The sequence below is a fragment of the Grampus griseus genome (genome assembly GCF_964374135.1).
Source record: "Grampus griseus genome assembly, chromosome: 11".
Classification (NCBI taxonomy): Eukaryota; Metazoa; Chordata; class Mammalia; order Artiodactyla; family Delphinidae; genus Grampus; species Grampus griseus.
Genome location: NC_139005.1, coordinates 61382444 through 61406882, shown reverse-complemented (window position 1 = coordinate 61406882; position 24439 = coordinate 61382444). Strand labels below are relative to the sequence as shown.

General features: G+C 38.4%; 1 protein-coding gene across 1 annotated transcript in view; it reads right to left on the bottom strand.

The window, feature by feature from the left end:
- ZDHHC17 (zDHHC palmitoyltransferase 17) overlaps positions 1 to 24092 on the bottom strand; it is a gene marked incomplete at its 5' end in the record, with an annotated part of 106459 nt that extends 82367 nt beyond the window's left edge. Inside the window, one exon of the mRNA XM_082665898.1 lies at positions 24000 to 24092. Coding sequence (XP_082522024.1) covers positions 24000 to 24092 — 93 coding nt within the window. The remainder of the gene's footprint in view (positions 1 to 23999) is intronic.
- Positions 24093 to 24439: the final 347 nt, after the last annotated feature.

Here is a 24439-nt window from a genome sequence, read left to right as displayed (position 1 = left end):
CAAATTGAAAAAAGTTAATTTAGGTAGATCAACTATATCAATGCTGCTGAAAAGTCAACAAGGATGAGGACCACAAGTTAACCACTGGATACAGCAATATAGATTTCGTGTTGCTTTGCCAAGGTAGAAGCACATGCCAGACTAGAACTGATTAAAGGAAAGATGGAAGGAAAGAAACTGGGAACAGCAAGTACAGGCAAATCTCTTGAGGAGTTTTGATACAAAGAGCAAAGAAATAGGGCAGTAGGCAGAAGAGAAGTGCAATCGAGGAAAACATGGTGTGGGTTTTGAGGTTTTTTTTTCAGGATGGGAGAAATGACTGATAGTAGAAATGATCTGGTAGAGTCAAAAATTGATGAGGTAGAAGTGTGAGTAGAGAACTGCTGGAGAGATGCCTTCAGTGGGCATGAGAGGACAGAAATTAAGCATAATCAAACATAAACAGTATTTTTATGCTAAAAAACACAGAACACTGATGAAAGAAATCAAAGAAGATCTAAATAAATAGACAGACATACCATATTTATGGATTAGAAGAATAAAAATGGTTAAGATGTCAATTCTCCCCACATTGACAGATGAGTTTAATGCCATTCCTATCAAAATCCCAGCGAGACTTTTTCTGTATATAGACAAGGTTATTCTAAACTACATAATGATCAAGGGATCAATCCAAGAAGATATAACAATTCTAAGTATTTATGCACCCAACACAGGAGCACCTCAATACATAAGGCAAATGCTAACAACCATAAAAGAGGAAATTGACATTAACACAATAATAGTGGGGGACTTTAACACCCCACTTACACCAATGGACAGATCATCCAAACAGAAAATAAATGAAGAAACACAAGATTTAAATGACACAATGGACCAGATATATTTAATTGATATTTATAGGACATTCCATCTGAAAGTAGCAGAATACACTTCCTTCTCAAGTCCACACAGAACACTCTCCAGGATAGATCACATCTTGGGTCACAAATCAAGCCTCGGAAAATTCAAGAAGACTGAAATCATATCAAGCATCTTTTCTGAGATTATAATCGCTATGAGATTAGAAATCAATTACAGGGGGAAAAAACTGTAAAAAACACAAATACATGGAGGCTAAACAGGGTGCTACTAAATAATCAAGAGATCACTGAAGAAATCAAAAAACACACAGAAAAATGACAAAAATACAAAATGACCCACAACCTATGGGATGCAGCAGAAGCAGTTTTAAGAGGGAAGTTTATAGCAATTCGATCCCACCTCAAGAAACAAGAAAAATCTCAAATTAACAATCTAATCTTACACCTAAAGCAAACAGAGAAAGAAGAACAAAGAAAACCCAAAGTCAGTAGTAGGAAAGAAATCATAAAGATCAGAGCAGAAGTAAGTGAAATAGAAACGAAGAAAACAATAGCAAAGATCAATAAAAGTAAAAGTTAGTTCTTTGAGAAGATAAACAAAATCGATAAACCCTTAGCTAGAATTAACAAGAAAAAAAGGGAGAGGACGCAAATCAGTAAAATTAGAAATGAAAAAGGAGAGATCACAACTGACACCACAGAGATACAACGGATTATAAGAGACTACTACAAGCAACTATATGCCAATAAAATGGACAACCTCGAAGAAATGTGCAAATTCTTGGAAAGGTACAATTTTCCAAGAATTAGAATATATAAACAGACCTGTCACAAGGAATGAAATTGAAACTGTAATTAAAAATCTTCCAACAAACAAAAGTCCAGAACCAGATGGCTTCACAGGCAAATTCTATCAAACATTTAGAGAAGAGCTAACACTATCCTCCTCAAACTCTTCCAAAAAATTACAGAGGGAGAAACACTCCCGAATTCGTTCTTCGAGGCCACCATCACCCTGATACCAAAACCAGACAAAGATATCACAAAAAAAGAAAATTACAGGGGACGGGCGGGGGCTGGGAGCTGAGGCTCGGGCTTTGGAGTTTAGATCCCAGGGAGAGGACTGGAGTTGGCCGCGTAAACACAGCCTTAAGGGGTTAGTGCACCACTGCTGGCTAGCCGGGAGGAAGTCGGGAAACGTCTGGAGATGCCGAAGAGACAAGAGACTTTTTCTTGCCGCTTTGTTTCCTGGTGTGAGAGGAGAGGGGATTAAGAGCACTGCTTAAAGGAGCTCCAGAGACCAGCTCGAGCCGCGGCTATCAGTGCTGACCCTAGAGACGGGCATGAGACGCTAAGGCTGCTGCTGCCGCCACCAAGAAGCCTGTGTGCGAGCACAGGTCACTATCCCCACGTCCCCTCCCCGGAGCCTGTGCAGCCCGCCACTGCCAGGGTCCCGTGATCCAGGGAAAACTTCCCCGGGAAAATGCACGGCGCACCTCAGGCTGGTGCAATGTCACGCTGGCCTCTGCAGCCGCAGGCTCGCCCCGCACTCCGTGCCCCTCCCTCCCCCCGGCCTGAGTGAGCCAGAGCCCCCGAATCAGCGGCTCCTTTAACCCTGTCCTGTCTGAGTGAAGAACAGACACCCTCAGGCGACCTACACGCAGAGGCGGGGCCAAATCCAAAGCTGAGCCCCGGGAGCTGTGGGAACAAAGAAGAGAAAGGGAAATCTCTCCCAGCAGCCTCAGGACCAGCGGATTAAAGCTCCACAATCAACTTGAGGTACCCTGCATCTGTGGAATACCTGAATGGACAACAAATCATCCCAAGTTAAGGAGGTGGACTTTGGTAGCAAGATAGATTATTTTTTCCCCTTTTCCTCTTTTTGTGAGTGTGTATGTGTATGCTTCTGTGTGAGATCTTGTCTGTATAGCTTTGCTTTCACCATTTGTCCTAGGGTTCTGTTCATCCGTTTTTTTTTTTTTGTTTTTTAACTTTTTAAAATTTTTTTCTTAATAATTATTTTTTATTTTAATAACTTTATTTTATTTTTATCCTTTTTCTTTCTTTCCTTTTTTCCTTCTTCCTTCCTTCCTTCCTTTCCTTCCCTCCCTCCCTACCTGCCTCCCCCCACCCCTCTCTCTCTTTCTTTCTTTATATTTTTTCTCTCTTTTATTCTGAGCCATGTGGAGGACAGTCTCCTGGTCTTCCAGCCAGGAGTCAGGGCTGTGCAACTAAGGTGAGAGCCAACTTCAGGACACTGGTCCACAAGAGACGCCCCAGCTCCACGTAATATCAAACGGCAAAAATCTCCCAGAGATCTCCATCTCAACACCAAGACCCAGCTTCACTCAACAACCAGCAAGCTACAGTGCTAGATACCCTATACCAAACAACTAGCAAGAAAGGTACACAGCCCCATCCATTAGCAGAGAGGCTGCCTAAATGATAATAAGGCCACAGACACCCCAAAACACACCATCAGACGTACACCTGCCCACCAGAAAGACAAGATCCAGCCTCATTCACCAGAACACAGGCACTAGTCCCCACCAGGAAGCCTACACAACCCACTGAACCAACCTTAGCCACTGGGGACAGACACCAAAAACAACGGGAACTACGAACTGCAGCCTGCAAAAAGGAGACCCCAAACACAGTAAGATAAGCAAAATGAAAAGACAGAAAAACACACAGCAGATAAAGGAGCAAGTTAAAACCCACCAGACCTAACAAATGAAGAGGAAACAGACAGTCTACCTGAAAGAGAATTCAGAATAATGATAGTAAAGATGATCCAAAATCTTGGAAATAGAATAGAGAAAATGCAAGAAACATTTAACAAGGACCTAGAAGAACTAAAGAGGAAAGAAGCAATGATGAACAACACAATAAATGAAATTAAAAATACTCTAGAAGGGATCAATAGCAGAATAACTGAGGCAGAAGAACGGATAAGTGACCTGGAAGATAAAATAGTGGAAATAATTACTGAACAGCAGAATAAAGAAAAAAGAATGAAAAGAACTAAGGACAGTCTCAGAGACCTCTGGGACAACATTAAACGCACCAACATTCGAATTATAGGGGTCCCAGAAGAAGAAGAGAAAAAGAAAGGGACTGAGAAAATATTTGAAGAGATTATAGTTGAAAACTTCCCTAATATGAGAAAGGAAATAGTTAATAAAGTCCAGGAAGCATAAGAGTCCCATACAGGATAAATCCAAGGAGAAACATGCCAAGACACATATTAATCAAACTATCAAAAATTAAATACAAAGAAAACATATTAAAAGCAGCAAGGGAAAACAAACAAATAACACACAAGGGAATCCCCATAAGGTTAACAGCTGATCTTTCAGCAGAAACACTGCAAGCCAGAAGGCAGTGTCAGGACATATTTAAAGTGATGAAGGAGAAAAACCTACAACCAAGATTACTCTACCCAGCAGGGATCTCATTCAGATTTGATGGAGAAATTAAAACCTTTACAAACAAGGAAAAGCTGGGAGTTCAGCACCACCAAACCAGCTTTACAATAAATGCTAAAGGAACTTCTCTAGGCAAGAAACACAAGAGAAGGAAAAGACCTACAATAACAAACCCCAAACAATTAAGAAAATGGGAATAGGAACATACATATCGATAATTACCTTAAATGTAAATGGATTAAATGCTCCCCCCAAAAGACACAGACTGGCTGAATGTATACAAAAACAAGATCCATATGCTGTCTACAAGAGACCCACTTCAGACCTAGGGACACATACAGACTGAAAGTGAGGGGATGGAAAAAGATATTCCATGCAAATGAAAATCAAAAGAAAGCTGGAGTAGCAATTCTCATATCAGACAAAACAGACTTTAAAATAGAGACGATTACAAGAGACAAAGAAGGACACTACGTAATGATCAAGAGATTGATCCAAGAAGAAGATATAACAACTGTAAATATTTATGCACTCAACATAAGAGCACCTCAATACATAAGGCAAATGCTAACAGCCATAAAAGGGGAACTCGACAGTAACACGATCATAGTACGGGACTTTAACACCTCACTTTCACCAATGGACAAATCATCCAAAATGAAAATAAATAAGGAAACACAAGCTTTAAATAATACATTAAACAAGATAAACTTAATTGATATTTATAGGATATTCCATCCAAAAACAACAGAATACACATTTTTCTCAAGTGCTCATGGAACATTCTCCAGGATAGATCATATCTTGGGTCACAAATCTTGCCTCGGTAAATTTAAGAAAATTGAAATTGTATCAAGTATCTTTTCCGACCACAACACTATGAGACTAGATATCAATTACAGGAAAAGATCTGTAAAAAATGCAAACACATGGAGGCTAAACAATACACTACTTAATAATGAAGTGATCACTGAAGAAATCAAAGAGGAAATCAAAAAATACCTAGAAACAAATAACAAATGAGACACGACGACCCAAAACCTATAGGATGCAGCAAAAGCAGTTCTAAGAGGGAAGTTTATAGGAATACAATCCTACCTTAAGAAACAAGAAACATCTCAAATAAACAACCTAACCTTGCACCGAAAGCAATTAGAGAAAGAAGAACAAAAAAACCCCAAAGTTAGCAGAAGGAAACATATCATACAGATCAGAATAGAAATAAGTGAAAAAGAAATGAAGGAAACGATAGCAAAGATCAATAAAACTAAAAGCTGGTTCTTTGAGAAGATAAACAAAATTGATAAACCATTAGCCAGACTCATCAAGAAAAAAAGGGAGAAGACTCAAATCAATAGAATTAGAAATGAAAAAGGAGAAGTAACAACTGACACTGCAGAAATACAAAGGATCATGAGAGATTACTACAAGCAACCCTATGCCAATAAAATGGACAACCTGGAAGAAATCAACAAATTCTTAGAAATGCACAACCTGCCAAGATTGAACCAGGAAGAAATAGAAAATATGAACAGACCAATCACAAGCACTGAAAATGAAACTGTGATTAAAAATCTTCCAACAAACAAAAACCCAGGACCACATGGCTTCACAGGCGAATTCTATCAAACACTTAGAGAAGAGCTAACACCTATCCTTCTCAAACTCTTCCAAAATATAGCAGAGGGAGGAACACTCCCAAACTCATTCTACGAGGCCACCATCACCCTAATACCAAAACCAGAAAAAGAAGTCACAAAGAAAGAAAACTACAGGCCAGTATCACTGATGAATATAAATGCAAAAATCCTCAATCAAATACTAGCAAACAGAATCCAACAGCACACTAAAAGGCTCATACACCATGATCAAGTGGGGTTTATTCCAGGAATGCAAGGATTCTTCAATATACGCAAATAAATCAAAGTGATATACTATGCTAACAAACTGAAGGAGAAAAACCATATGATCATCTCAATAGATGCAGAAAAAGCTTTCGACAAAATTCAACACCCATTATGATAAAAACCCTGCAGAAAGTAGGCATAGAGGGAACTTTCCGCAACATAATATAGGCCATATATGACAAACCCACAGCCAACATCGTCCTCAATGGTGAAAAACTGAAACCATTCCCACTAAGATCAGGAACAAGACAAGGTTCTCCACTCTCACCACTCTTATTCAACACAGTTTTGCAAGTTTTAGCCACAGCAATCAGAGAAGAAAAAGAAATAACAGGAATCCAAATCGGAAAAGAAGTAAAACTGTCACTGTGTGCAGATGACATGATACTATACATAGAGAATCCTAAAGATGCTACCAGAAAACTACTAGAGCTAATCCATGAATTTGGTAAAGTAGCAGGATACAAAATTAATGCACAGAAATCTCTGGCATTCTTACACACTAGTGATGAAAATTCTGAAAGACAAATTAAGAAAACACTCCCATTTACCATTGCAACAAGAAGAATAAAGTATCTAGGAATAAACCTACCTAAGGAGACAAGAGACCAGTATGCAGAAAATTATGACACTGATGAAAGAAATGAATGATGATACAAATAGATGGAGAGATATACCATGTTCTTGGATTGGAAGAATCAACATTGTGAAAATGACTCTACTACCCAAAGCAATCTACAGATTCAATGCAATCCCTATCAAACTACCACTGGCATTTTTCACAGAACAAGAACAAAAAATTTCACAATTTGTATGGAAACACAAAAGACCCCGAATAACCAAAGTAATTTTGAGAACGAAAAATGGAGCTGGAGGAATCTGGCTCCCTGACTTCAGACTCTACTACAAAGCTACAGTAATCAAGACAGTATGGTACTGGCACAAAAACAGATATATAGATCAATGGAACACGACAGAAAGCCCAGATATAAACCCATGCGCGTATGGTCCCCTTATCTTTGATAAAGGAGGCAGGAATATACAGTGGAAAAAAGACAGCCTCTTCAATAAGTCGACAGGTACATGAACACTCCCTAACACCATACATAAAAATAAGTTCAAAATGGATTAAAGACCTAAATGTAAGGACAGACACTATCAAACTCTTAGAGGAAAACATAAGCAGAACACTCTATGACGTAAATCACAGCAAGATCCTTTTGGACCCACCTCCTAGAGAAATGGAAATAAAAACAAAAATAAACAAATGGGAACTAATGAAACTTCAAAGCTTTTTCACAGCAAAGGAAACCATAAACAAGACCAAAAGACAACTGTCAGAATGGGAGAAAATATTTGCAAATGAAGCAACTGACAAAGGATTAATTTCCAAAATTTACAAGCAGCTCATGCAGCTCAGTAACAAAAAAACAAACAACTCAATCCAAAAATGGGCAGAAGACCTAAATAGACATTTCTCCAAAGAAGATATACAGACTGCCAACAAACACATGAAAGAATGCTCAACATCATTAATTATTAGAGAAATGCAAATCAAAACTACAATGAGATATCATCTCACACCAGTCAGAATGGGCATCATCAAAAAATCTAGAAACAATAAACGCTGGAGAAGGTGTGGAGAAAAGGGAACACTCTTGCACTGTTGGTGGGAATGTGAATTGGTACAGCCACTATGGAGAACAGTATGGAGGTTCCTTAAAAAACTACAAATAGGACTACCATATGAACCAGCAATCCCAATACTGGGCATGCACCCTGAGAAAACCATAATTCAAAAAGAGTCATGTACCAAAATGTTCATTGCAGCTCTATTTACAATAGCCCGGAGATGGAAACAACCTAAGTGCCCATCATCAGATGAATGGATAAAGAAGATGTGGCACATATATACAATGGAATATTACTCAGCCATAAAAAGAAACGAAATTGAGCTATTTGTAATGAGGTGGATAGACCTAGAGTCTGTCATACAGAGTAAAGTAAGTCAGAAAGAGGAAGAAAAATACCATATGCTAACACATATATATGGAATTTAAGAAAAAAAAAAACTCATGAAGAACCTAGGGGTAAGACAGGAATAAAGACACAGACCTACTAGAGAACGGACTTGAGGATATGGGGAGGGGGAAGGGTGAGCTGTGACAAAGCGAGAAAGAGGACCAAATGTAAGGTAGATAGCTAATGGGAAGCAGCCGCATAGCACAAGGAGATCGCTCTGTGCTTTGTGACCACCTGGAGGGGTGGGATAGGGAGGGTGGGAGGGAGGGAGACCCAAGAGGGAAGAGATATGGGAACATATGTATATGTATAACTGATTCACTTTGTTATAAAGCAGAAACTAACACACCATTGTGAAGCAATTATACCCCAATAAAGATGTTAAAAAAAAAAAAGACCACGAGACAACCCTCAGAATGGGAGAAAATATTTGCAAATGAAGCAACTGACAAAGGATTAATCTCCAAAATTTACAAGCAGCTCATGCAGCTCAATAACAAAAAAACAAACAACCCAATCCAAAAATGGGCTGAAGACCTAAATAGACATTTCTCCAAAGAAGATATACAGATTGCCAACAAACAAATGAAAGAATGCTCAACATCATTAATCATTAGAGAAATGCAAATCAAAACTACAATGAGATATCATCTCACACCGGTCAGAATGGCCATCATCAAAAAATCTAGAAACAATAAATGTTGGAGAGGGTGTGGAGAAAAGGGAACACTCTTGCACTGTTGGTGGGAATGTAAATTGATACAGCAACTATGAAGAACAGTATGGAGGTTCCTTAAAAAACTACAAATAGAACTACCATACAACCCAGCAATCCCACTACTGGGCATATACCCTGAGAAAACCATAATTCAAAAAGAGTCATGTACCAAAATGTTCATTGCAGCTCTATTTACAATAGCCCGAAGATGGAAACAACCTAAGTGCCCATCATCGGATGAATGGATAAAGAAGATGTGGCACATATATACAACGGAATATTACTCAGCCAGAAAAAGAAAGGAAATTGAGTTATTTGTAGTGAGGTGGATGGACCTGGGGTCTGTCATACAGAGTGAAGTAAGTCAGAAAGAGAAAAACAAATACCGTATGCTAACACATACATATGGAATCTAAGAAAAAAAAAAGGTCATGAAGAACCTAGGGTTAAGACAGGAATAAAGATACAGACCTAAAAAAAAAAAAAAAAAGATACAGACCTACTAGAGCATGGACTTGAGGATATGGGGAGGGGGAAGGGTAAGCTGTGACAAAGTGAAAGAGTGGCATGGACATATATACACTACCAAACATAAAATAGATAGCTAGTGGGAAGTAGCCACATAGCACAGGGAGATCAGCTAGGTGGTTTGTGACCACCTAGAGGGGTGGGATAGGGAGGGTGGGAGGGAAGGAGATGCAAGAGGGAAGAGATATGGGAACATATGTATAACTGATTCACTTTGTTATAAAGCAGAAACTAACACACCATTGTAAAGCAATTATACTCCAAAAAAGATTTAAAAAAAAAAGAAAATTAAAGACTGATATCAATGATGAACATAGACCCAAAATTCCTCAACAAAATACAAGCAAACAGAATCCAACAACACATTGAAAAGATTATACACCATGATCAAGTGGGATTTGTCCCAGGAATGGATGGATTCTTCAGTATACACAAATCAATTAATGTGATACACCACATTACCAAATTGAAGAATAAAAACCATATGATCATCTCAATAGATGCAGAAAAAGCTTCTGACAAATTCAACACCCATTTATGATAAAAACTCTCCAGAAAGTGGGCATAGAGGGAACCTACCTCAACATAATAAAGGCCATACATGACAAACCCACAGCAAACATCATTCTCAATGGTGAAAAAACTGAAAGCATTTCCTCTAAGATCAGGAACAAGACAAGGATGTCCACTCTCGTCACTCTTATTCAACATAGTTTGGAAGTCCTAGCCATGGCAATCAGAGAAGAAAAAAATAAAAGGAATACAAATTGGAAAAGAAGAAGTAAATCTGTCACTGTTTGCAGATGAAATGATACTATACACACAATATCCTAAAGATGCCACCAGAAAACTACTAGAGCTAATCAATGAATCTGGTAAAGTTACAGGATACAAAATTAATGCACAGAAATCTCTTACATTCCTATACACTAACAACGAAAGATCAGAAAGAGAAATTAGGGAAACAATCCCCTTTACCACTGCAACAAAAAGAGTAAAATACCTAGAATAAGCCTACGTAAGGAGGCAAAAGACCTGTACTCCGAAAACTATAAAACCCTGATGAAAGAAGTCAAAGATGACACAAAGAGATGGAAAGATATACCATGTTCTTGGAATGGAAGAATCAATACTGTGAAAATGACTATACTATCCTAAGCAATCTACAGAGTCAATGCAATCCCTATCAAATTGACAATTGCATTCTTCACAGAAGAAGAACAAAAAATTTTACAATTTGTATGGAAACACAAAGGACCCTGAATAGCCAAAGCAATCTTGAGAAAGAAAAATGGAGCTGGAGGAATCAGGCTCCCTGACTTCAAACTATACTACAAAGCTACAATAATCAAGACAGTATGGTACTGGCACAACAACAGCAATATAGATCAATGGTACAGGACAGAAAGCCCAGAGGTAAACCCATGTACATATGGTCACCTAATTTATGACAAAGGAGGCAAGAACATAAAATGGAGAAAAGACAGCCTCTTCAATAAGTGGTGCTGGGAACACTAGACAGCTACATGTAAAAGAATGAAATTAGAACACTCCCTAACACCATACACAAAAATAAACTCAAAATGGATTAAAGACCTAAATGTAAGAATGGATACTATAAAACTCTTAGAGGAAAACATAGGAAAAACACTCTTTGACATAGACCACAGCAAGATCTTTTTGACCCACCTCCTACAGTAATGAAAATAAAAACAAAAATAAACAAATGAAACCCAATGAAACTTAAAAGCTTTTGCACAGCAAAGGAAACCATAAACAAGATGAAAAGACAACCCTCAGAATGGGAGAAAATATTTGCAAACGAAGCAACAGACAAAGGATTAATCTCCAAAATATACAAACAGCTCATGGAGCTCAATGTCAGAAAAAACAACCCAATCAAAAAATGGGCAGGGCTTCCCTGGTGGCACAGTGGTTAAGAATCTGCCTGCCAATGCAGGGGACACAGGTTCAAGCTCTGGTCTGGGAAGATCCCACATGCTGCAGAGCAACTAAGCCCATGCACCACAACTACTGAGCCTGCACTGTAGAGCCTGCAAGCCACAACTACTGAGCCTGTGTGCCACAACTAGTGAAGCCTGTGCTCCTAGAGCCCGAGCTCCACAAGAGAAGCCACCGCAATGAGAAGCCCGCACACTGCAACAAAGAGTAGCCCCCACTCACCGTAACTAGAGAAAGCCCGTGCACAGCAACAAAGACGCAATGCAGCCAAAAATAAATTAATAAAATAAATAAATTTATTTTAAAACAAAATGGGTGGAAGACCTAAACAGACATCTCTCCAAGGAGGACAGACAAATGGCCAAGGGGCATATAAATGGATGCTCAACATCACTAATTATTAGAGAAATGGAAATGAAAACTACCATGAGGTATCACCTCACACCAGTCAGAAGGGCCATCATCAAAAGATCTACAAACAATAAACGCTGGTGAGGATGTGAAGAAAAGAGAACCCTCTTGTACTGTTGATGGGAATGTAAATTGATACAGCCACTATGGAGAACAGTATGGAGGTTCCTTAAAAAACTAAAAATAGAACTACCATATGACCCAGCAATCCCACTACTGGGCATATACCCTGAGAAAACCATAACTCAAAAGGACATATGTACTCCAATGTTCATTGCAGCACTATTTACAATAGCCAGGACATGAAAACAACCTAAATATCCAATGACAGATGAATGGATAAAGAAGATGTGGTACATATATACAATGGAATATTACTCAGCCATAAAAAGAAATGAAATTGGGTCATTTGTAGAGATGTGGATGGACCTAGAGTTTATCATACAGAGTGAAGTAAGCCAGAAAGAGAAAAATAAGTATCATATATTAACATATATATGTGGAGTCTAGAAAAATGGTACAGATGAACCTATTTGCAGGGCAGGAATAGAGACACAGAGGTATAGAACGGACATGTGGACACGGGGAGGAAAGGGAGTGTGGGACGAATTGGGAGATTAGGACTGCATATATACACTACCATGTGTAAAATAGATAGCTAGTGGGAACATGCTATAAAGCACAGGAAGCTCACCTCGGTGCTCTCTGACGACCTAGATGGGTGGGGTGGGGGGTGGGAGGGAGGTCCAAGAGGGAGGGGATATAGGTATACATACAGCTGATTCACTTTATTGTACAGCAAAAACTAACACAACATTGTAAAGCAGTTATACTCCAATAAAAATATTATTTTAAATAAACACTAAAAATAAATAAAATTTATATGCAAAAGCAACTAAAACAGGCAAAATAATTAAAAAAAAAAAAAGAATTGTAGGAAGGAGTCTACTCAATTTCAAGACCTATTATATAGCTCCAACAATCAAGATTGTGTCGTACTGGCTGAGAGATAGACACACAGATCAATGAAACAGAAGATAGAACCCAGAAATAAAAACATACAAATATGCTCACCTGATTTTGACAACATGTAAAAGCAATTCAATGGAGGAACGATAAGCTTTTCAACAAATAGTGCTGGAGCAGTTGGACATTTAAAGGGGGAGAAAAAATGAAGTTCAACCTAATTCTCACAATTTATACAAAAAGTAATTCAAAATTGATCCTGAACTTAAACTTAAATGTTACATGTAAAACCATAAACTGTTTAAAAAAGAAAAAGGCAAAAAAACTCTTGAATCTATAGCTAGGCAAAGAGATCTTAAACTTGACATAAAAAGCACAATCCATAAAAGAAAAAATTTATAAACTGAAATTCATCAAAATTTAAATTTATGCTCTGAGAAAGACCCCGTTATGAGGATGAACAGACAAGCTACAGACTGGGAGAAAATATTTGCAAACCACAACAAAAGCCTAGTGTCTAGGGTATTAAAAACAAAAATGAAAACAGAAACTTCTCAAAACTCAACAGTAAAATTAACAATCCATTTTTTTAAAGTTGGCAAAAGATACTGTTATGGGCTGAATTGTGTCCCCCCAAATCCATCTGTTGAAGCCCTAACTTCTAGTACCTCAGAATGTGAACGTATTTGGAGCTAGGCCCTTTACAGAGGGAATCAAGTTAAAATGAAGTCATCCGGGTGGGCCCTAATCCAGTGTGACTGGTGTCCTTAGAGGAAGAGAAAATTTGGACACACAGACACTAGAGATGCATATACACAATGGAAAAACCATGTTGAGGACACAGCAAGAGGGCTGCCATCTGTTAAGCAGAGTAAGACCTCAGAAGAAACCAAACCTGCCATCACGTTGTTCTTGGATTCCTAGCCTCCAGAACTGTGAGAAAATAAATTTCCATTATTTACGCCACTCCATATGTGGTCTTTTGTTATGGCAGCCCTGGCAAACTAATACAGACACAAAGAGACATTTAACCCAGGAGGATATATAGATGGCAAATAAACACATGAAAACAAAGTCAGCATCATTAGCCATTAGGGAAATGTAAATTAATAACACAATGACTTATCATCACATACCTATTAAAATGGGCTAAGGAGATGCAGAGAGATCAGATTACTCATATACAGCTGGTTGTAAAGTAAAATGTACAGCCACTCCAGAAAACAGCTTGATAGTTTCTTAAAAATATTAACACACAACTATCATATGACCCACTAACTGCACTCCTGGGCATTTATCCTACAGAAACGAAAACTTATGTTTACACAAAGACCTTTACACAAATATTTAAAGCAGCTTTATTTATAATAACCAAGAATCGGAAACAACACAGATGTCCATCAATGGGTAAATAGTTAAATAAACTGTGGTACATCCAACGTACTACCTAGTAATAATAAGGAATGAACTACTGATACATGCTAACACCTGGATGAATCTCCAAAGTATTATGCTGAATGAAAAAAAGCCAGTCCCACAGGGATACACTCAACATGATTCCAGTTAAATAACATTCTTAAAATTACAAAATTATAGAAATGGGAGAATAGATTGGTATGGGTATACAAAGGCAATATGAAAGATCTCTGTGGTGATAGAAATATTCTGTAACTTCACTGATTCAATATCAATCTCCTGGATGTGGTATTATAATTTTGCAAGGTGTTACCATTGGGAAAATATGGGTAAAGGGTACACAGGATCTCTCTGCATTTTTTCTTACAACTACATGAGAATCTACAATTATCTCCATATAAAAGATTTTAATTCTAAGAAAGTCATCAACTTAAACATTTAAAATATGTGCAACTTATAAACACAATATGTCTCAATAAAAATAGTTATGTAGTAAAAAATACTTTTAAAAGACATAAATTTTTTAAAAACTGTCCAGACCAGTGTTATCCCATAACTTTCTGCAATTACTGATATACTCTATATTTCTGTGCTGTCTAAAACAGTAGTCACTAGCCACACATGGCTAATAAACACTTAAAATGTGACTAATATGACTGAAAACTCAATTTTTTATTTTATTCATTTTAATCAATTTAAATTTAAATAGCCACATGTCATTGGTGGCTACCATATTGGACAAGGCAGGTCTAGACATTACAAAGAACGGGAAAGATCATCATACGCTAAGATGAAACTATGGCCAAAGTGTATTCAGAAAAAATGTAAATTGTATAACATTGTATGATACCATTTATGTGACAAAAACAAGGAAATAAATGTATATAAGCGTGTATATGAAATATACATTTATATATGCTTTTACCTTCTACTACATAGCCTTCTGTACTATTTAAATTTTTTTTGACAATAATTCCGTGCTGCTTTCTTTTAAAAGCCAAAAGCCCATGCTGGAATTTAAATTTCTGATACCTTGAAAATTCATATACTATCCAACAATACAAAATAAATCACATGTTAGGATATTTCAGAAAGTTTAAGTTTTTATTTGGTCTGCTAGATTCTAGTTTGTCAATTTTTTTCCCCAAGTGTGGCCTTTTTTTGGACTTAGTAACATACAATTACCCACAGGAAAAACGAGACAAATAAGGAAAAAACAAGTATAAATAATGGGAACTTATGAAATCAAGTTAATTAACTTCTTACATAAACAGCTGTAAGATCTGGATATTTATATCAAGTGTTCTATCAGAAAGCAAAATTTCCTTAGAAAATAATGTCTACAATTTATTCATGATCATAGTTACAGAATTATGAATGAAGATTAATGAGTATTTATAATCACAGTGAAGGGAGATAAAATCTCCAAGGTAGAAACAGATTTAACAATCTGTTAAAATTCTCTCTCATAACCTTGAACAGCAGAAAGAAAGGAAAGATTATAAAACAGATGATGGCTAACTCTATGTGTCAAGTGCCGTTCTAAACTTTATGTAGAGGCAGGATTCCTCAGAATCAAAGATGCTGTTGATTGTAAGATGCACATAGTACTGTAGTATTTACTACTGAAAAAAATCCGTGCATAAGTGGATCCACACAGTTCAAACATGTGTTGTTCAAGGATCAACTGTACATGACATTATGGTAAAGGGAAAACTATGGAGACAGCAAAAAGATCAGTGGTTGCCAGAGTTAGCAGAGAGGGAAGGATGAGTAGGCGGAACACAAAGGATTTTTAGGGTAGTGAAACTATTCTGTATGATACTGTAATAGTGGATACATGTCATTATATCTTTGTCAAAACCCATATTAAAACCCAAAAGTGAACCCTAAGGTAAAGTACAGACTTTGGGTGATAATGATGTGTCAACACAGGTTCATCAACTGTAACAAATGTGCCACCTCCGGGGCAAGTTGTTGACACAGGGTATATGGGAATTCTCTGTACTTTCTGCTCAATGTTGCTGTGAACCTCAAACTACTCCAAAAAATAGTCTATTAAAAATATTTTTTCCAATAAATGAGGACTTTTGCCATCACAGCTAACTATTCAATCAACTCTGTATCATCACTATCACAATACAAAATGGGCAACTGGATTCAAGCAGTTTGAACCTGGATTCTAATTCAATTCTGCCACTTACCAAGCAAGTTACTTACCCTCTCTATGCCTCAATCCTCTCATTTGTAAAAAAGGTATTAAGAAAGGTGTGAGAATTAAATGAATGAATATATAAGCAAAACTGTTTAGGACAGTGGCTAGTTCAGTTATAATTCGGTAACTGTTAGCAATTACCATTGTGATTATCCATCAGATTGAGGAGATAACGTGAAAAGCACACAATACAATGCCTCATACCTTAAACGTAAAATTAGCTACTTTCCTCCTCCTTGTGTTAAAAAAAAAAAAAGTAATAAAACTTTTCCCACACATCAAGTGCGTATCAGAGAGGGGAGGATGAAGTATGGTATTATCAGAATCACCTCTGAAAGTTTTTCAAAACATACATACCACAAACCCAAATACTAAATTAGAAACTGTGAGAGGTGTATATGGAAACACGTGTATTCTAACGAAGTTCTCCATAAGGTTCTAATACACACACACACACACACACACACACACACACACACACACACACACATTCTTACTTTACCCAACCCATCTACCATGCAAATCTAGTTCTGATGAAGTTATTGCACACCAGTGGTTAATGGGATTTAATGCACTGAAATATCATATATTTTAAAATAAATTTCTTGGAGTTCCTATGTATTATCTAGATCAGGGCTGGCAAATAGAGTCCACAGTTCAAATCTGGCCCAGCACCTGACTTTACATATAAAGTTTTATTGAAACACAGCACACCCATTCATTTCCATATTGTCTACAGCTGCTTTCATACAACCACCACAGAGCTGAGTAGTTGCTACAGAGACTACATGGCCCACAAACTGGAACATTCTTACTATCTGGCCTTTACAGAGGAAGTTTCCCAATCTTGGTCTAGATTATTCATGCAGCATGCTATTCAGTAGCTCAACTAGAACATTTACTGTTAACAATGAGTGCAGTGTAATTACAGCATCTCAAAGTACGTAAAAAACTAGAAGACTGGAACAAAGCAAACAAACAGTTCTTCACACTAAGAGTACAGAGGACAGAAACAGTTTCCTTGCTAGCATTCCTGCTTTAAGGAAACTGTTCCTCCTCCAACTCCAAGCAAGATGGCTTGGCAAAGTTCAGACCCTCTCCTGTGGTCATAGGAGTGGACACACTGCCTCTTTCCAATGTGGAATAAGGAAAGACAAGCAGTCCCTCTCTAATGGTCAGCTGAGATTTGAGATATCAACGCTGGCATCCACGTCACCACTACACAGAGGAAAGAAGCTACTCTGCATTAGGAGAAAATGAAGCTGAAGGGCAGAGATGAGGAGAGAGAGAAGATTGTCTTGGTGACATTCTCAGCTCAGGTTCCAATTATCCTTGAGTCCAACTGCACTCCTGTCATCCTGAGTTTGGGTTATGTGGACCAGTAAATTCCCTTTTTTGCCCAAGTAGATTTTTAAAAGGTTGGTGACATCTGCAATCCAAGGATTCTAACTAACACGACAAGCAACTTCCTCAGCTCACAAAAGGGTTTGTTCATTCATTCATTCGTTCATTTATTTTAATGATAATGGGAATAGTTTTGGTCACCAGTTTTGTTCATCCTTCATTAAATCCTTCATAAATTAACAGAAGTTCATAATACACATACACACACACACACACACACACACACATACATTTTAAAAAACTGAATGAGGGTACAGTAACATCTCAATCAGTAATTAACAGTATTTTTCACTTGATTTTTCCTAGTATAAAACAACTGATAAAAAACACAGGTTATCTGACATATATACAAAGAAACCCCTTCAGGTACATTTAGCCCTATCATTTCCATCTCCTCAACAATAATTATCAGTAATCAGAAAGATAAGCCTAGGACACTATAATATTCTGAGTTATCAAAGAAAGATTCTATCATATTTAGTATGTATTAACCCTAGAAAGTAGAGTAATTCATTTGGAAAATTTTCAACACCATTTGAGACAAAAATCAAAAATATTCTGTTAGCCGTCTATAATTCAGGAAATTAAGTTCTTCATAATATCTCATTTAAAGAAGGCTCAAGTTTCACTCTACTTTTAAATTAGCTGCCTGTAGCTCTATTTTAAGGAGAATTTAACAGAAGATATCATCCTACAAATGGATAATTATTGCACTGGGTGAGGATTTTACTTGCATATTTTATAAATATAATACTGCCTTGAATCAACTTTGTAAATTCCAAAGCTTAAACTATTTGATATTTTATTCTTGAATTACCTATCTGTAATAGAATCTAATCATAAAATAATATTAGAAATAGATGATGCTTTGAAAGAGAATTTCACATAACCCTGATATTGAAATAACATCTTTCTGGATTATGTGGCTGTTGGGAGTTCTGTTAAAATCACACTACATCAAGACACTTTAAATGACTAACCAACCCTAACTACCCTAACACACCCTTAGGATACTCTCTAGAGGAAAGGAGGTCCACAATGCATTTTAAATTTTTAACAAAATACACACACACACGTTCATCTATCCTGAGGGATCTGAAGGCCTCCAATTCACCTTTTGTTATTTTACAATGCCTTATTCTGTATTCCTCATTACTCTATGGCCTATCAAAGCATCAAGGCCATACTGAGATGCTCAACAAACACTCCTCATATCAAAGCACACATCTTTAAGAACATTAAATAGTGCAAAAAAGGCTTATAATAAAGAGTACTCTGCCTGTCCTCTCCTCAAACCCCAATTTTCGTTATCTTAGCTACCTAGACAGTTGCCTCAATATCTAATATATGTATACTACTATTGCTTGAGGTATTAATAACTAATCATAACATTAATAGCTAACATGTATTGTGTTACTAAGTGCCAGACACAGAACTTTATATATATTCTCTCATTTCATCTTCACGACAGCTTCATGAGGTAGGAGCTATTATATTCCCGTTTTAGTCTGGAAAATTGGAACACAGCTCAATAACTTGCCCAGAGTCACAAAGCTAGTAAGTACAAAACTAGGATCTGAACTCAAGCAGCCAAACACCAGCATTCTCACTTTTAACCTGCATCCTCTTATATTTACCCACTCCACAGTCCCCTCTTAATAAATACTTTTGGGATAGGTCTCACAAATTAAATAAAAATAGGGATCGAAACAAAACAAAGATGTCAAAACAGTAAAGTGGCATTTCTCACAATCAAATATAATTTTTTGGTTCTACACGTCAGTAATTTTCAACTTTGGCTTTGCCACAGTCCATGAGGTCACCGATTAGTTGCATTTTCATTTTTATATATTGACTCAGTAGTTACTATGCTTAGGGTATAGTATTTTTAAATCTAAATTACAAGTATATGGACTATAGCATTTTTGCTGAATAAAAAAGGCATCAGATCCTAAAGACTGACAGAAAGACATGTTTTGAAGGGAAAGAGTGTGCCAGCAATCTATCAGAAAAAGAAAAGTAATTTTCAAAGTAACTTTCCATCTGCTTTATGAAAACAAATGAGTTAATTTATATATCTCTACACATGTGTATCTCTATATAATCGGGCAAAAAAATTTAGTAATGGAAAAAGGCAAAATCACTTTCACTGAAGAAAAGTTTCAAAAAATAGATTCTGTAAAATCTGTAAAGACAGGAGATGTAGTAGTTCTTCAGTTTAATATTCTAAACAAAGAAAAAATGAGACATGAACATGGACAAATTTCATGTGAAGCAAAAAAGTTACCATTAAAAAAAAAATGAGACATTAGAGAAAAGGCAGTAGTTTGAAATTGAGAAAAAAAGGAAGCAAGCAAGAGATGAAAGCCCCAGGTAATCTAGGCAATCCAGTTCAAAGCTCTGAGTCAGACCTTGCTGAGACAGAGAGCCCTTATAATAATACTCTGGCTGAAGGGAGTATTGTGGCCTCATTCTATGAAAGAGCAGAGAAGGCTTACTGAGGACATACTAGTGAGTGAAACGGAAGGCTGGTGACAGCAAGCCAGCTGGACCTGTAGACCAACATATGGTCTTTATCTCTGCTGAAGTTTTACTTCTAACCATTCTAGATAACAGAAATCCAAACCTACTTACAGGCTACACTTCTCATTTCAGCACTTATTTGTATTCTGATATCTTTCCAACTGGATCATTAACTTCTGGAGAGCAGAAGCTATTCTATTTATTCTATTTTCATCCATATAACCTAGTACAGTGCTATGCATCTAGCAGATAGATGCTCAAGCCTATCAATCTTGAAAAATCACAACATACAACAGAGCATTAGAGTTTAAAGAAATCTGAAGAGAGCGTCCAGTCTAGCCTCTTTATCTTAAAAGCAAAGAAACTAAGTGTAGTTTAAATGTCCGCTAGCCTAAAATGGAAGAGCTGGGATTAGCACCCTAATCCCCTGATAATCAGTTTATCTTTTTCCAAATAGCCTCTAATTTCTTCCATTAAAATAAAACAATCTTATTTCATCAGAAAACAAAGTCAACAGCATCAGTACTCACTATATGTCAGAGCCCTTTACATTTGCTTGGCGGTCTACATGCCTAGGTCTGTGATGACTGCTTTACAAACATTATTCTAGTTAATACTCACAACGACTCTAAGAGGTAGGTACTATTATCCTAATTTCACAAAAGCGTAAAATGTAATTTGACCATGATGATAGTAAGTGGCAGAACCTAGATTCTCCATTTGTCACCAGAGTCTTGGCTCTTGACCAGTATCCTATACTGTTTCTCACTGTATTTACCACAAATATACTGAAGTCTCAAGATAAACAAATGTTTAAGTGACTGACTAAATGAATGGATTATTTAATTAATTGAAAAGTAAGGTTCTCTCATAGCAAATATCTCTAAAAAGAAGGGTTTGTTGTTAATCTAATTACATAATTCCCTAAGAAAGGTTTTAACAGTGAGCAGTCTGCATACTAACAGGAGATTTAAGGATAGCTAATTTCTTTATCCCACAAATAATTCATCTATTCAACAAATAGTGAGAAACTATTTTTGTGACACAATGTTAAATTTGAACATAAAAAGTAAAATAAACTTGTTCCTACAAGATCCTATTCCACTAAATTAAAACCCACACAAGTTTCTACACCAGTCATCAAAATCAAAATAAATATATAACACCGCCCTCCTTTTGGTGGAGAAAGGAGTAACATTAACTGAGCACCTACAATGTGCCAGTTCTTAAACCTCAACAAAGAGTCTCACCTAATCCCTTAAAGCCAAGTGAACTAGGCAGCATCTCCATTTTCTGATGAACAAATTGAGGCTTTAAGAGATTAAGAACCTGTCTCAGGTTACTTGGCTAATTACTACAAATCCAGAATTGGAACCCAAGTTTGACCAAAAGTCTATGTTCTCTCCAAAAACGAGTAAAAGGTACTATTATTTGCTCACCAACGCAAAAAAGGTTTGCTAGGTTTCTTTCCAAGGGAGTAGGAAGACACCACTTACTTGAACAACAAAAATGAATATATTACCTCACTTAATCCTTAGCTTATTAGTTATTATTATTTCATCCCATTATTATAAATCATGAAGCCAAAACTCAGGGAAGTAGCTTGCCCAAGAATGCACAGCAAGAAAGCAGCAGAGGGCTTCCCTGGTGGCGCAGTGGTTGAGAGTCCGCCTGCCGATGCAGGGGACACGGGTTCGTGCCCCAGTCTGGGAGGATCCCACATGCTGCGGAGCGGCTAGGTCCGTGAGCCATGGCCGCTGAGCCTGCGCATCCGGAGCCTGTGCTCTGCAACGGGAGAGGCCACAACAGTGAGAGGCCCGCGTACCGCAAAAAAAAAAAAAAAAAAAAAAAAAAAAAGAAAGCAGCAGAACTATACCAGGTCTGTACCAGGTGTGAATGCAAAACTAACCACAGCAAAAATTCAGAAAGACCTTAGGCCTGGTAGTTATGAGCTTAAGACTCAAAACACCTAAACTAAGTGGACCTTGTGTTTGTCAAGCAAAAAGGAATGGTAGATATCATCTACTTCAACTTCCACTTTCAATGATGAGGAAGTTGATTTTCTAGTAATAGTCTATGAAATGGCAACCTGAAGACTGGTCTCTAAATTCCAAGCCTACAGGCCATTACATTATACCAAGCAATTTCTGGATTTGTTGCCTGTTGAAATGATTCCTAAAGTACCAAACAATGAACTATTTCACAAAGCAAAGGTTTACGAAGAGAGAAGATTTATGTTATAGAATCAATATTTAAGTATTTAAAATACTTTCACAGGAGTAGATGAACAGAAATATTCCTTAGCAACATTTTCAATGCCTCATCTGAAAACTTTGTCTATTTCTTGATATATTTTTAGGGCCTAAAGTGTGAACTAAAAGAGAGATGTCTCCGATGCCAATTCTGAGAATTTTTTTTTACCACTTTGGTCAAAAAAAAAAAAAAGTTTAGTTTTACTGTAGAACTCTGTTTGTCAGAAATCCAAAGTAGCCTTTTCAGTGAGAGTGGCCCAGGTATATTCCTAAGGAACTGTGCCACTGTTTTTGATAAGTCAAAGTGATGAATGAGAAGGTGATGAGTATTAACATATAACATGGGTAAGTGCTTGTATTTATATTATACTAAGTAATATAAGCATGCTATAATCCCAACTCCAGAAATAAACAGAATCATTCTAATGCAAGATAACCAGGTAGAGACTTCCATGTTTGTTCACCCTACAACACAAAGATTGTCTTCAACCCTTAAGCTCATAAAAACTACAGGAGTTCTTCAGCAAGCTTTGCTGCTGCCCTCCGCACATCACTGTGGATCATTAAAAACCGGAATGCATCAAGAATTGCTTCCAGGCCTGAACTAACACTAGCTCAGCTATAAACTAACAGAATGCTACTGATCTTGGAGAGGGGCACTGTTTACTTACAGGTGAAGATACTCATGTGAAGGGAAACGTGTTGCACTGTCCTCCTCTGGCTCCCGCCCCCCCCCCGAAAAAACACGGTACTTTGACAAGCTAATGTGAGCGTGGGTCTATTCCCAAAAGTTTTGACCTCTCTTTTTAATCGCTTAAGGACAAACGCTCAAAGAAGGACATCCGACACAAGGGGCCCCGAGGTGCTGCCTACTGCATCACGGGAAGGACATCACTTTGGCCAAAAAACTGTGTTCGTCCCCTACACTACCCCACAGTGAGCCAAATGGGAGAAATAGATAACCGTCATTCACTCTGGCGAAGGAAATGAGAAGAAATCAAAACCAGACGCGCTTCCTTCTCGCCCCGAGAGGCTTGGAGCAGGACTAGAGCTTATCATGCGGTTCCAAACAAGCACCAGGCCCCCGCCGCCACTGCACCCGCGAGTAGCGCGGCGACAGAGTAGAACCGTCAACATCTCCACCTCTGTCCTCCAGGCACAGCCAGGGACGGCGTCCCAGAGCCCGCCCCGGCCGGGCCCGCCCCGCTATCTCCTCCCCCGTTATCCGCTCACAGCCGCGCTCGGGCCTGGATTTGCCTCCCCGCCCTCCCCAACTTCCGCGCGTTCCACTACCCCGAACACGCAGGCCACCGCCCCCTGCGAGTCCGGGGGAGAAAGGTTGGAGGATCGAAGGGCTAGGAATGGGCTCGGCGCCGTTTCTCACCTCTGGATGGAGAAGGGGCACGCAGCCCGCTTCGGTCTCGTACTCATCCGGGCCGTCCGCCATCTTGGTGTTAAATCCCTCCTCCCGCTGCATGCCGGGAGAAAGCGTTTCACCCTCGCAGGGTTCGGGCAAGGCGGAGGGCGAGCGCGAGGGCGAGCTCGAGCCCCGCCGGAGGCAACGCGGCCGCCTCCTCCTCCTCCTTCCCTTCCCACCGTGACGCCCCCTCTGCCCCCTCCCCCCTCGGGGAGCACGGGTCCCTGCGCGCGTGCGCGCGTGCCGGCCCGGCCCGAGCGGGAGCGCGCTCTGCTGCACTGCGCCGGGGCAGGCGGGCGGAAGGCTCTGGGCGTGGGCGCTGCCACTCGCAAAGCGGGCCCGCGCCCCAGGCAGCTGTGCGCCTCTGGCTACCCCGGGGAGGCGGCTGCTGGGCAACCGGGTAGTTA